At 37.5% G+C, this 16,013-nt stretch overlaps 1 protein-coding gene across 1 annotated transcript in view; it reads left to right on the plus strand.

Moving 5' to 3' along the window:
* The first annotated feature begins 1,399 nt into the window (after nt 1-1,399).
* Nucleotides 1,400-16,013, plus strand: part of csmd2 (CUB and Sushi multiple domains 2) — a 393,418-nt gene continuing 378,804 nt past the window's right edge. Inside the window, exon 1 of the mRNA XM_053492012.1 lies at nt 1,400-1,577. Coding sequence (XP_053347987.1) covers nt 1,400-1,577 — 178 coding nt within the window. The remainder of the gene's footprint in view (nt 1,578-16,013) is intronic.

The raw sequence follows: 16,013 nt of genomic DNA on the forward strand, positions 1-16,013 counted from the left end.
GAGACTCTACTGTTGTGTACATTGCAATTTCTACTGACTGTTTCTATTCATGCATAGCTGATAACTATAAATTCAATCAATGTCTTCAACCTGAAAGAAGTATACCAGCGGAAAGAGTTACCTAACAGTCCTCATATGAGGAGGATAAAAGGAGATACAGTATATATATATATATATATATATATATAAAATGAAGTTGGGAGAAAATGTCATGCACTCATAAGAGGACATAGGGTCTAAAGAGGATATAAAGAATTATAATAGCTATATACAACAAAGCCATATAATCTACTTGTTTCTGCAATTTATTATAATTATTATTATTATTATCTTCTCATAATCATTTTTGTATAGAGTACCTGCTTGATTAATAAGACTGTTGCGCTTTTTTATCTATACCCTAGAGAGCGCGCAGTCACACTTACACACACACACACGGGCGCATGCAGTTGGAAACATTTAATACCCTCATTATTATTATTATTATTATTATTGTTGTTAACCAACTACTGCTATTATTAGGCTATCCTATCAAATCTTCAAAGCAACAGACTGTGGGCCAGTGTGTGTGTGTGTGTGTGTGTGAGAGAGAGAGAGAGAGAGAGAGAGAGAGTGTGTGTGTGTGTGAGAGAGAGAGAGAGAGAGAGAGAGAGTGTGTGTGTGTGTGTGTGTGTGTGTGAGAGAGAGAGAGAGAGATGCGCTCTCTGCAGTCGGACTTTTGGCGTCGTTGAGAGACTACTAATGCAGTGCGCCTAAACGAGCTGCGGTCCACGGAATGCCTTATCGACCACGTCCACACCTCACGATGATTCACACACAAATGGAGGCTGCAAACTTTTGAGCGCAGGTGGTGTGCGCGTCCTATGATTCACGCGGAGACGGGCTGAAAGGTAGACTTCAGGTAATTAATTGGAATCAAAACGCACGGACGTCTTGTCGGAAGAGGACGCGCGTGGAGCGGGATACGGCTCCAGCAGCCTGCTTAGAGGCTTTTACACCCTGGATCACATCCATCCCTTCTGTGCAGCTTGTAACATTTTGCCCGGACTCTGGACAGGAAAATAAGCCGGAGTTCTCGCCATCCTAGTCTTCCATTCTCCTGTTCTGTTCTGTTTTATTTTATTTTATTTCATTTTATTTAATTTTTTCGCTGTGAAATCTTCCCGCAGCATCCGCGAACCCCGCAGTCTGCGCGAGATGGTTCAGTCCGCCTGCGCGAGCCCGCTCTCGACGCGTGGGGATTTTTCTCAGCGCCGACGCGAAGCGGATCTTCCCGTAAAGACCGTGTGATAATACCGAACTGCCGCAAAAGGGGAAGAAAGAGAGAGGGAAAAAAGAGAGAAATTAATTAATGAACAAACAGACAGACAGAAACAAACCCTCCCCGCAAATCCTTGTCATGGGCGCCACTTTGAAATCGGATGGAGCGGCACTTGCACGGACTCGATGCGAATGCACAGGGAAATCGGGGAGAATAAGGCTTTTCGCGCTAATGAAGGCGGGAGTACCCTCGCAGCCCTGGAACCGGCTTCTGCTCTTGTGCATTGCGCTGCTCGCCGCCTCGGTTCACGGCAACGGTAAGTTTTACAGTTGGCGCGCACGGAGCGGCGGCTGATGCGCGGGGATGCATGCGCACACCGGGCTCGGTATAGACTCTATACGCACACTGCATATACTGTATACACTATGAACCACCTGCCGTGTCCCCTTTCCCGGTCAAATTAAATGTCTTCAAACGATTCTGCTGGTGCGCAAAATGATGCTTTTTTTTGGAGCAGGTCGTGTACCCGCTCCGTATTATTCCTGCTCAAGAGTTGAGCATCCCAGCTTACACGAAAAGCCGTCCAGTTTTCTAAATACGAGCTAAATATTGCGACACGACTGCTTGATGTGGTATCATCAATGAGCCCGTGTCTATGCGGACATTTGTAGCTATAAACGCGCCATGCTGTCATGCTCTGTCAAGCCTGAGACGTTGAACGAAACGTCACGTTTTCTACTAAAACGTCTTCCATGGGAGTTTATCCCAAAACTCAGACACGTAGCTAGTACCTCAAGGGCTTGAAAGAATTTTTTTTGTCATGAGAGGGTTTCGTGTGTGTGTGTGTGAGGGGGCGAGAAAGAATAAGGGTTTTTATTAGGACGGGGGCATGTGTGCGGGGGTGGATTGAGCGTTACGCTTTCGGCGCTATCCTTTACCACCAGGCATTTCTGAAAATCCAGTTTTTTTTCTCTACACTAAACAATATTACATCACCTATCGGTAGCCTGGAGTTCTGCGCCAAGGCGAACTTTCCAAACTCACTTACGGACTCTTGGCCTAATGGCTTAACGAACAGCAACAGATCATCAGATTAAAAAGGCGCATTTTTGAGTCACGCGTTTTCAGACCGCTGTAAATTTCTATCCTGCTGTAATCTATAAACCCGAGAATGCTTAGATTGCGTCTAAGAGTTTTATTTTATTACTGATTACTCTCAGGAGCGGTCGCGCTGTCTGACTTTACCAGCATTTATAATGTATTCCGAACTAAAGCCGGTGTGTTTGTGGCGTAAAGGGGCGTAGGTAGTTTACTGCTTAGCTTTTTGTGTTTGATTTTTACCTGGTTTGCACAGCGCCGGTAAAAACGGCCCCCCAAGCAGTTGCCCTTTTTTCCCATTAAGCGGCACCAAAGCTTCACCATATCTCAGCAAAAACTGAAATAAATCCACATGCGACGTAGTTTATATAATTAAACTCTTATGGCTAAATATAGTCAGCTCTATGGTTCACGCAAAGGAATGTTTAAGGTGTCTTTCGAATTGACGGCCGCTAATTCAGGATTTGGTTAGGAAGATGGATGCAAATCAATATCCAACACCACTTGCAACTTCTTCAGGATACCCGGGATCTTTAGGTTATTTTATCGTCTCTTAATGCAAGATCATTTTAAGGACACATCGGTTTCACAGTGTTAAATAAAGCCCTGGAGAAATCTTCTGGAAGTTGTGAAATAATGTGAATATAGTCAGGGTTTAGTAAAGCACTCATCCATGGCATTAAGTTCTTAATATGGATTTATGCTGTTTATTCGTTGACAAAGTGTTAACACTTTCAAGGTTTATGTAGCTTTGAGATCATTTGGTTACTAATAAAGATGGAATTCAGGGATATGTTAATGTTAATACAACGCTGGTTCATTTAGACCTCATCATACTTTTTAAGCATGGTTGAATCAGGATATCTGTAATCTTGCAGATCTCATAGATAATAAATGGCTTAGTATAATCAGTAGCAACATCAGGCATGTACATGATGCAACTTATTGTAAGGCTCTGTTCACTCTTTCTTCATCATGTTGCAAAAGTCTTTGAGTAAGGAATCACTTTTTTGTTGTTACATCTCCAACTATGTAGAATGGCAGAATTTGAGCATCTGCATTTACAAACTATATAGAGTGTAAACTATAGCCTAACTGATGGAAAAAGCAGAGGGCTAACAGATTTTTTTTACCGTGTAGAAAAGAGAGAAAAGAGCTTGTTTTTCTCATGGTTTTCAGTTTGCATATCTAATGTTATGGTCAATATGATGGACCTAAATGCTATTGATGAAGTTAAAAATACTACCTATATTTTTTTATTGGGTTGTTGAGTTTTGTTATGCCCAATTTTTGGTATAATATAATAAAATACATACGATGATCATGATGAGTTGCACAATTTGGTGCCATTTTTTTAACCTATACAGCCCTGAATTTGATTTGTTACAAGTTTTAAGGTGTCCTTTCCTCATAAACTCATTGTATTTCTCTATTATATTCCCGAATATTTTTTATCAATTAAATAGCAACAAATTATACAGTTTATCTATTAACAATAGTTTATCTATTAACAATTGTTGTTTACTTAGTTCTTGGCAGTTTTATTACTTAGAAAAGCTAGAAACCATCATTCCTTCATCAAGTCCTCTTGTTCTTTTCTTTGTCTTTGTATCTGAAGTTATTCAGATAAAAATGGCTTTTCCTTTTTAGAAAATAATTTGACCTCTGCATGTACAGTATACAGTAACTGCCATAGTGTCATATCTGCTGACATTAAAGTCTATGTCTAAAATGATAACGAAATCTCACTTCATAAAAAGCATCAACATATAAAGGTTTCGGCATATTTTTCAATCCCTTTATCAGCCACATCCACCATGCAAGCTGTTGAATGAGCTCTTACTATGGAAATTATTACCTGTCTAAAATTACTGCTAGAGGTGCTGTTATAAAAATTAATTACCACATTCTTCCAAATAAGAATCAAGCATTCAACCACTTTGTGGGTGAATTAACATTTGGCCCTCTGTTTGTGTGAAAAACAAATGCAGGGGCATGATGCATTCCCATGAAGCCTTGTCTAAAGTACCTGGGAATCCTAATCATCAGTTACTCTTTTTTATTTTATTTTGGTATGCTATCTTTAATTGTTACCTAATTTTGTTGCACATGTACAATGACAATAAAATCTATCTATCTATCTATCTATCTATCTATCTATCTATCTATCTATCTATCTATCTATCTATCTATCTATCTATCTATCTATCTATCTATCTATTTTTCTTGCAGTCTTTATGGCCAAGCAATAAGAAAATACAATCTATTATATACACTGTATGCATCACATTCAGCACCAAAGGTAGACACCGAGCTCACTCAAGTGCTAAAGTGAAGCGTTTTGTAGCTGTTGTTCAGAGTTCCATTTACAGAGGTGCAAAGAGCAAATGGTGGATACGTGCTGTAAGAGATAGTGCAGGTTTTTCTGTCACAATCTCTAGTGGCAATGCATTAAGGACCATGGACAGCTCCCGAGTGCTCAAAGTCACAACTGAAAAGCCAGCAGGCTTAAGTGGGAACTGCATGAGCTTCACACCATGCCATGAAAGTACAGTACAGATCTGTCCTAACATCCACAAATAGTTGTCTTTACTGAGAAAATTAACGTTTGGTCCTCTGTTTGTGTGGAAAACTAATACAGGAGCACCATGCATTGCTCAAATTGAAGCCTTGCCTAGATGGAAAACTTAATCATATGGTGTATAAGTAACTATTACACACTGCATTTGTGATTTAGATTTTTATTTTACAGAATGTTGTTTTATAAATGATACTGTGATCATAAACAGTAATTAAATTGAAAAAGACAGAGGGCGAACTATGTACAAGTTCATTTCCATTCGGGATGTGAAAACATCAGACACCATAGCCCTGTTTTAACATAATGAGGTAACAGGATGTGCTGATGGCGGTCTCGTAATTGCTGTGGTGGTTTCAGGTAAATGCTGATGATGTGGTCATTATGGCAAAGTAGGTGTATAATAGCAAGAAGTGTACACAAGCAACGTCCTTTTGAAGCAATGGGCATTCCTTTCCAGACCCCATGGCAGATTCCTAATGATAATAGCATTATAGTCCCAGCTTGTACTTTCCCTTTTTGGGTTTATGTTTCTTCCTGTCATTTCGCATTGCAGTCAGCTCTCTCAGATTACATAATGGCACAAGGAGTAGGAGGTCTGAGTCAGCTACGTACACAAACTCACCTGCTTAATGGCATTCCTTAAGAGTGTCTAAGAATGGGGGAAAAAGATTAAGGTCATTTTATTCCCATGAGGATCTTTATCGCTGTAATTCTGGAGTTTACATTCCATAGCAAGAGAATAAAAGGTATATCTTGCTACCAGCATGATATGCCATGTACGTGTTAGCTTGGCATCTTGTGACATTAGAGGCAACAAGAAAAAATACTTTGATGTAGTGACACGTTAGAGGGGATGGGCTATTTCATGCTCACTCACATAAGACAGTTGTTCATTATAAGTCACATGAGTTTGTGGTTTTGGTAGTACTGGTATTAGTTAAAGGACTCAACTCACAATCTTCTTAGGTTAAAGAACTTTTTTTTTTACGTTTGCATAAGTGATTAAATATTTCACAAGTGCATCTTTGTAATTCATCTTTTATACTTAAGAATGATGGGAATCAAAGATTGTATTAGCCATGCAACCTCCTTAAGCTGTTTAAACATTGTTTTATATTTTTTATCTCTTGTGATAAGATTAGGCTGCATATTTAAACCATCATGTGCCTTGCGCCAGAGCTGCTTTTTTGTTCCTGCCTTTCTCTTTAGAATTGTCTCTTTAGTTTTTGAATGCTCTCGACTTGATAATTGTCCTTATTCGTTACTGCATCATTCAAAATGCCTAGTTATTGAAACCTGTTACATCAGAGAGAAATATTTATGTCTTTTTCATCAAGTATTATATAGAAATGTTACAAGAAAGAAAAGCTGGCACATTAATGCATTTATCCAGTACAGTATATAAAGAAAAAGAAATAGTGCGGGAAAAAGTCACCAGGAGTGGCGCAGCTATCATGTTTTAGTGCACTGACGGCAGGAGGTTGTTAGCTGCTCTAATCTCTATCGATGCTGAGGATCTGTCACAGCTGTTGTACTTAAGCACAGGTGTTCATCATTCTCTGGTCTGTACCCAAGGAGCCTGTTGAAACAATAGACTATATGCAAGCAAGGTTTCATTTCATGCATTTGTCCCCTTGTGGACATTGCTTGTTGTTAAAAGTTTGTGATGTCACCATAATGTTTGTTATATAATCTATTGGAATTATTAATATTTATTAAGCAATATCACATGAGTAGAAGTTAAGCATGGGTTAACACTGTAGAAATATTTAGCACAAGATATTTGTGAGTATAAGATCGCTTTTATACCACAGTTCTGTAAGCAAGGGATTTAAACTGGATAATAGATGTTTTAGATGCAGTTTTATTAAATATTTTGTTCAGTTAAAGAAAAAAAAACCAAACGAACCAGCTGGATAGAGCATTGTGCGATACATGCAGTGCACAGACTGACTGACAGCTTGTAGTGTGTAATAATGGTTTTAATGTATTCCTATATGTATCTATAGCTAGAATTCTAATAATATGTGACACATATAAAATTGGGTATTAAGTATTTCAGGTTATTATTATTTTTGCGCTATGGCCAACAGCGTGCAGTAGGTGAATTGTTTCAAATCTTCAATTTTATCGAAAAACTGTTTGTGGGTTCCCTTTTCCTTACTATATCACAAAATTCTCATTTAAATATCTCATTAATCATCCAGACATTGGAAGTAATACCCCACAGTGTTATTATCGGCCCAGTAGGATTCTCTTAAATTTTACATTGTACTACTACTCCTACTGCTCCTCCTCCTCCTCCTCCTCCTAATAAGGGGTAGGGGTAGTTTAATTGTTAAGTAATTAGACTTCTGATTGTTAGGTCACTACAGCAGCAACTTGGCCAAGGGGTTTCAACCTGAGACCATCAGGCAGTAGTAGTAATAATAATAATAATAATAATAATAATAATAATGTGGGTAGCAGGATTGCCTGTGTTGCCTCTTTATATGTGATGAATTTTACCTATCTGTATGGAAAGTATAGACTGACCTGGCGTATAGACATGTTGAATTAAATTAAATTTGATGACTTATTTAAATACACAAAAGTTAATATATAAATAAGATGAAATAAGTTATATAAGGGTCTAAAAATACTGGTATGAGTTTTAATAAACCGTATACTATGCAGTGCATCAGTGGGAAATGCCTCTTCTGGTGCTGTGTCATCATTTTCTAAAATTAAGATCCAAATAAAGGCTGGGAGACTATCAATAGTGCCTAATGGAAACTTTTCAGCTTTTTGAATAGAGTGAGTAAGTGAGCGAGTAGCATATACTGTAAAGGGGAACTTAGTCCAGTGTTTTAGGAACATTAGTTCATAACCAGTAGACGCCAGGATGAAACTACTCGTGGCTGTGTAAGGGAGAGTAGAGATACAACCCTAAATACCAAGTACACATCAGAAAGTACACAGTGAACAGGTACAGTCTAAAGAAATGTCACATGCCTGAGTACATTTGCTGATCAAAGTTTATTTATTTATTTAAATGTAGCTTGATGTTTGTTTAAATACAAAAATTATACTGTAAAATAAAATGATACTGTTCATATTTAATTTTTGTTGCTGTTTTGTTTAAAATAAAATCCCAAAAGCGTTTACTCCCAGAAATTGATCACCTCCACTTGATGAACAAAAAAGTACTTTCTGCTTGTGAGACACATTTTTCCAAAAATAACAAGGAAAAAAAAAGCCGAGCAAGGTAAATGTAACAAAACAGAAGGATGTGAAGTGTCAGATCTGTTCTCAGTCCTTAAGCCTTGCTTTAGACTGTTTTCATCCTTTTCCTGAAGGTAAAATTATAGTAATAACTGGTGAGGAAAAGAGAGTAGAGTTAGAGCTGCATGACTGGTGAGGTCGAAATAGAGAGGGGATCCTCTTATTGAGATTCTGTCCTTTCACTCCCTCGTTCCATCCTTGTTGTCATGGAGATGGCATGAAAACTGCTTTGGCCTGAGCAGTGAACAATAAACAAACAGGCTACATGGGTCGTTCGGGATCTCTTCTCTCCTTCTCTGTCCCAACCCTTTAAATCGCAGACTCAAGGAGTACTATTTAGAGAGAAGCTAAATAAACTCACTCGCAAACATGACCTTGCTTGAAAAGACTTGGAAAAAAAAAAAAAGGTCTGTAGGAATGAGGCTGGGTGGTTATTTAGCAAACAAAGTTTTGATGAATATATTGCATAGGTGCGTAGAAACACAAGAATAATGTAATGTTAGTGCACAGCTAGAGGAAGCCAGTTTGCCTGAAAGCATATACTACAGAGTTGAACACCGGGTCATAGTGGCTTGGTAATAGGGCTGAGAGCATCCAAAAATCCTGTCTAAAATACACCACATCCTTTGCACTCCCACACAGATCCATCTGTTACTGAAATATGACACTAAGAAGGAAGAGCATTCCATTTTAAGCTACCTCTGCTTGATGGAATCAAGGTATGTTTATCTCTCACTTACCTGACCGATATCATTTGCGTTTTACATGCAGACTGATTTTAAAGCATTTACCTTACCCCACTTACAGCATATCTGATTAGTAACTTGACATTGTGTATGCATAATTAATGTGAACCTGCTACAGAAGTGCCTAAGGTGATGTGTGTGTACTGTTTGTGTATGTAGTGCACGGGTTAAATATTGAATATGAATTGTTAAACCATAATCTAAAACGAAAATGTGTCTCCTCTGTTTGTTTGTGTTATAAGCCACCGAATCCACTGTTAAAAAAAGATGCCACCCCACTGCAGTAGGGCCAATCTTCTTGTCTTTCCAGTGCATTTGCCATGCTATTAATGGCCAACAGCATCACCCCACACAGACATTAAGCTAATGCATAGCTTCACTCCGGAAAGCTGAGGTTGCCGATTTCCATTCTAATGGTGGGCATTCTTAGGTTAATCCTGCTATGATGTAGTTTAGTGGCATATGTGCTGGTACATTAGGCTGGAAAATAGTTTCACCTACAGAGATTTGTGGTTCTGAGTAGTTCACTTTCCCCTTAGGGTTGGCATACTATATTTTGATCAGACTTGTTTGGCCTGTTTTTGGAAGGTTGGGATGTTTTATTTAAAAGAGGGTTTGGCCTATGAAACAATAATATGCAAAAGTCCTTCAAACATGCATATTATTATTATTATTATTATTATTTGTTAAATTATGACACTGGTATTATTTAGAAGAAAACATCTATATGCCAAATGTCTATGAATAGAAATATACAGTAGCTGATTATTGGGAGAAAAAAACAGCGAAGCAAGGCTAGACGTATCTCCTACTTGGCCAATTTAAAGAAACTCCTAATTCAAATATTAAAAAATCCCAATTAAAATCAAACTCAAGTTTTTATTTGTCTCATAAACAACCATACACAGTATGATATGCAGTGAAATTCCTAAATGAGTGTTCATGACCTAAAAAGGAAAGATGAGACAGAATAAGAAGATAGAAAGATATATTTTACTGTAGTAATAGAAGAGACAAACTGCACTAAGAAAAGAATGTAAAATATAAAATGTTTGATTTTACACTTATAATAAAATAATACAATAGATAAAATGTATAATGTAAAATATACTGTATAAATGTATAAAATGCATAAATTATATGGAATGTGCAATATAAAAGGGTATAAGAGACATGTACAGTAGGTACAGTATGACAGCAGCAGTACTGTATGAGTAAAACATGGATTTAGCATCAGAGTCAGGTTTATCATTTTGATATAATAAAATTTAATAACATTTTATGATGAGGTATAATGTCTATCGAGAAAGCGTTGGAATTACTGTTAAGTGTATAATTACTCTACATTAACAAAACATGTAATTATTTGTGGGTTAAAAAAACATCTTTCAGATTTTCTTATTAAATTTTCTTTTTAGTAGTCTTGCTTATCAATTCTGGTTAGTTTGTCATTGCCTTAGGGGCAATCAATATTTAATGCAGACAAACAGACCATGCCTCATGCTACATGACATGAGAAAAAAGTTGTTATTGCATTGCTTTCATTAAATGCACAGTGAATGCAGGTGATTGACTGCATAAGTAAAGCCAGAGTACCCAGCGAACATAATTAAGGCTGCTCTTTATTGTATATGTTAAGGAAACCCACCTTGTAGAAGGTCAAGTCTGTAAAATGGCAACTTGTTCTACATTTGTAACTAATATTCTTTGAAGCTACAAGACTACAAGTCATAAAACTGTAAGAGCCTATCTTGTCTTTGAAATAAGGCAACTATTAAAGGAATAGAAACAAATTTTCCATGACATTTAAGTACCTGGTGCACACATTTTATACTTCTACCTTTTGGAGCCACAAACATTATTTAAGTGATGAGCAACAGCATATACCGTATATCAATAGATGAAGCATCCTGCAAGGGCTTGACTAAATGCATCCTAACTTGTAAGTCATCTTACTTATACTAGTTAAAAATAACATTGCTCTATACTGAAAAATATATTTTAAAGAATAATTGTTATGAATAAAAGCTGTGCCTCATATGCCTAAGAAAATATTTCTTGTCACTCATCTTATAGAAACGCCGCCCTTTGCTTTGCTAAAACCACATAGGTTATCTAGAATCTAGGTTTGTACACTAGCTTAGGTAAAAACCCTAACTGAGGCACTATTGCTACCTAGAGTTGACCCACCATGCCAGTTAGCAATACATGTCGCACTTGGGATTTAATATCTAAAAGAAAAAGTGAAAACAAATTACCAAAAGCATATAAAAATACATTAGGCCCTTATAGCTTAATGTTTTTAATAATTCTTTTAGGTTTGCATTTGTAATTTTCTAATTCTTAATAAATGCAACTAAAACTAGGGCAGTGGTGGGTCATGCAGTAAAAGCTTTGGGTTATTCATTTGAAGGTGGGGGTTCAAGACCCAGCACCGCCAAGCTGCCACTGTTGAACCCTTGAGTTAAGGCCCTTAACCCTGCCTGATTCAGGGGCACTGTATCTTGACCCTGTGCTCTATACCAGTTTCCTAAATTTGATTTATATAATGGTTTCACTGTGCTGTAATATATAGATGTTCTTAAAGCACTAGAAAACAGTAAAGTTTAATATGGTGTAATCGAGTATCAGTTTTCTCTTCAATTAAATGTTTTTCTCACCAGTGTTGGTAAATATGTTTATGGATTTGACAGACGTAATATTAAGAAATATTGAATGTAAAACCTTGCCAAGCCAGAAAAAAGTTGCCATTTCAGATTGGTTAAATTGCTGGGCTGAATCAAGCAAAGAAACTAGAAGAAGAAGAGACTGGAACTGGGTTAAGAACCGTTCAACAAATGATCAGAGAGGATACCTGGGAAGATACTGCTGAAAAAAAAAAAAAAAAAAACTTATGAATGAAGATCACTTACATACTGTACTTGGTTGCAAGGTAAAAAATCAGCAAGGACTAAAAAGCTGTATGGCCTTAATAAAGTCACTTGTTAGTGAGGCTAATCGGAAGAAAAAGGCTCAAGGTAAAAGTTTATGTGGTCCGATGAGTTCCAGAGTGATGGGTGCATCAGGGTAGGGAGGGAAGTGCATGAAGCGGTGCACCCATCATGCATAGTGGCCACTGTACAATGCATAGTGGCCACTGTGTCATGATCTCGGGTGACTTCAGTTGGTCAGGTGTAGGGTCAGTGGCATCAGTCAGCTGATGACCTGAATGTATTGGATCACCAGAACATACCAAGTAGACTTTTTCTTTCCTGATGGCACAGGCATATTCAAGGACTCAAACTGTGAAAGAGTGTTTAAGGGAGCATGAGTAATCATTTTCATACATTACCCGGACACCACATTGCGACCTGTAATCAAAAATAAAGGTGATTGAATAAAATCCTTACGTTAATTCTTTTATAAAGAGTGTGCAACTTTTTTTATTTGTCCTCCAGTTAGTGTCTTTCAGCCTGCAGGCTTATTTAAGTCAGTTAAATTCAAACTTCACACTGTCACTGATTTTAAAAATCTACAGCCACTTTGACATTTTTTTTAATGGTTCCTTTAAAAACAGTGACAAAGTAAGTTTATTAGCATCTTAAGGTCACATATATTTGCATGTGATACATACTAAAGCAGTGAATAAGCACATTAAAATGAATGCCCCAGGCAACAGCAGTTGCTAGTGTAAAAACGAAAAGTGCCATGGACAAGCTGAGACATGCCACATGAGCAGTGTCAACTCTGGTGTAAATGGACTCAATCTGCAACCCCTAAATTCCTAAATGATGTCCATTGTTGCTTGGTGCTTCTAATAGAGTTGTACTGGAAATGATTGGAAATGTATCATCATTATTTCATCCTACGAGCTTCATATCTGGACTCCCACTCCTGTCTGCATAAAAGTGAAAACTGCTGAGATTTTTTATTTTTCATTTATTTATTTATTTTTAAAAGTCATCTACTTGCTAACTATGACAGGGACTGTACTACAGTATGCATAAAAAATGTAACTTTTTTTTCATGTTTTCTCATGTCCAAATAGCAATTTCGGTATTCCGATAATGGCTCCACAAACAGTAAACTGGGAAATTATATTTCTACAGGTAAACTATAATTAGAGACCACTAGAAACACACTAAAACAATTGTGCTGGTTTTTCATGAAGGATACAAATTAGGGATATTGTGCCTTGAATTTTGCAGTTGAGCCTTTAAATGTCGCGTTTGCTTTATAGGCTAAACATGTAGATAGTTAATAATGAAAATCTAATATAAAACAATAACTGTAATAACATGTTAAACATGCGTAAGTTCTGGATTTGTTTATAAGCATTGGGTATTGTTTTACCTTTTAGCTTGGATACAGTCATGAAAAAATAACCCTAGAAGATGTAAGTAATACACCATATGAACAAAAGCCTTTGGCCAGTCTGTTCATTATTGAATGCAGGTGTTTGAATCGGACCCCTTATACCCAGTGAAGAGGAATCTTAATGCATTTTGGACAATGCTACAGTATGCTTTGTGGCAGCAGTTTGGGAAAAATCCTTATTCTGTTCCAACATTGCACAAAGCAAGAACTACAGTATAAAGACATGGTTAGATCGGTCCAATGTGGAAGAACTTGACTGGCCCTAGCACAGAGCCTTGACCTCAACCCCATCAAGCACCTTTGGGGTGATCTGGAACTGGAGTGAGCCAGGCCATCTCGTCCAACATCAGCGCCTGACCTCATAAAAAAACAGAATCTTGTGGACAGCCTCCCAAAAAGAGTGGAAGCTTTTATAGCTGCAAAAAGGGGATCAACTCCATATTGATAGGTTTGGCCTAATACTTTTGTCCACATACAGTACTGTGTAACTAACAATAGTGATAGGTCGTTCATGAACGATTCGTTCTTTTTGAACAAATGTTTAACGTGACTCAGATAAACGAGTTGTCTTGGAGAGTGATTTGTTTATTTTCTATTGGGCGCGCATGGGCAAAGCATCGCAAAACCTCATTACTGTACAGAAAACAGAAATGAGTATTTACCTTTGAGTCTTTTCGGTCCTGAGTCGTTCATTCTTTTGTCACGTGACTCCCATGAAGGCTATGCAGTGCAGTACACAGGAAACAGAATTGAACGGTTCTGCTAGTGAGTCATCAAGACCGAGTCGTTCGTTCCTTTGTCACGTGACTCCCATAGACGCTATGCAGTGCAAGAGATTCAAAAGAACAAACGATTCAGATTGGAAGATATAAGGGCTGAGCTATTAATTTTGTTTATTATAATATGTCCTTAGCTGCATTGTAATATTTTCATAACTTAAACTTAGCCAAAATTTGTGTATGTAGACATATTGGGGGTCTTTTGATTGAAAATGCAACATTTTACTCTATTTCTGATCAAAAGAACGAAATAAACCAAATGATTTAAAAAAGGATTTGTTCATTCTGATGAACGGGATTCAAAGAACCGGGTCACTAAAATGATTCAAACTTCCCATCACTAACTAACAAAGGCTTTGTGTCTAACTATTAAGCCTAGCTAATTGCAATATTAATGCCAACTAAAGCTGTGTTGGTAAGACATAAGAAATTTCTTGCACTTAGTTGAACTAAGTTTGTTAATTTTAGCAAAGAAGGACAATCCACTATACAAACACCAAATATCTTAATGATAGAATGCTCTGGCAAAAGCCTCTTTTTTTCTGAAAGTAGCAGCATTCTGTGTTTACATCTTCCCTCAGTGGAATAGCTGGACTTGAATTACCAGCAAACCATGAAAGTCTGCCAGAGTCAGTCTATTCTCTTGATCATGCTGTTTTTTTTATGTCTGGCCTGAGTGAAAGGAACATGAAATAACAGAGCGGGATCTGAACAGACTACAGACACGGAGGCAGGGAGAAAATCATTTTAATACATTGCCTCTGTGAGAGGACTGCATGGATAAAAATGTAATTTTGTCTTATGAATTTTATTATTAAAAAAAAAGTCTCTCTTAGTCTCACAGCAGAATAAACAGATTTTGAGTCAACATCCGTCGAGCTGTGTTTTACAAATCGATTATTCTGGTGTATGTACCCAGGGATTTAAAGGTTTATCCTTGTCAACAAACAAAGATGCCATCATTATGGACTGGCATTATCCTACGATGAAAAGCATTGTATTGGCGCCGTGTTTTTCATCCAAAGGGAAACATGAGTATTTCAAGTAGTCCGACAGACTCAGGTTCGTTTCGTTTACTATAATTTTGTTTCATTTCACTTTTTCTCGTCTTTGTTTGTCTCTCCTGAGTCCTGCCTGTGGACACTCTCTGTAGGACCGCTGTCCTACCGGTATACGGCACGGTAGTGATCGATTCATCAAAGTGTCATGCCGGAGCGCAGCAGCCCTGTAGCAACAAAACAACAGCAGTGGCAAAACAAACATGGCTTCAAGTTCTTGCAGTGGTCTCTGTAGTCCCACTACGCAAGGTCAAAGCGTTTCATCAGTTTCAGTGTAGCCGTGCACATTCACTTCTAAAGCTGTAACACGATGCATGAAATCTGAATGCATTAGTAGGCAGCAAGCGCTTGCCACTCTTTTATTTTCTATTCAGTGCGTAATTTTGTGCTTCATGCAGCCTTTACGGAATTCACGCAACATTTTACAGACACCTGAGCTAGAGGAGAACTGTAACACCATTTTGGATTTATTCTTTTCGGCATAGGTCACTTTAGTACATCGTCTCATTTCGTAATGCATCACTTTTAGTGGACAGGCAGAGTGAACCTAATCAGATGTTAATGCATGCTTTGTTTGACTCTGTTAGCTGTATGAGATTAATGTATTTTACATAATGCTTTAAAGAGTTTTATATCAAGCTGTTCTTGGAATTAGGATGTATAATCCTTGCATGTAGCTCACAGGGTATTTCTTCAGTAAAACATGACACTGATTCCACTCGTAAAATGTATACAATAGCGCGTATTAGCATTTTACTGGAAAGCTGATGTACACCATTTTAAATCAACGATATTTATGAAAGGGTACCTAGTGAGATTATGTCTGTAGTGACATCTTTTACTATACATAAATTCAGACATGTAATAAAA

The sequence above is a fragment of the Clarias gariepinus genome, chromosome 3 (genome assembly GCF_024256425.1).
Source record: "Clarias gariepinus isolate MV-2021 ecotype Netherlands chromosome 3, CGAR_prim_01v2, whole genome shotgun sequence".
Lineage (NCBI taxonomy): Eukaryota > Metazoa > Chordata > Actinopteri > Siluriformes > Clariidae > Clarias > Clarias gariepinus.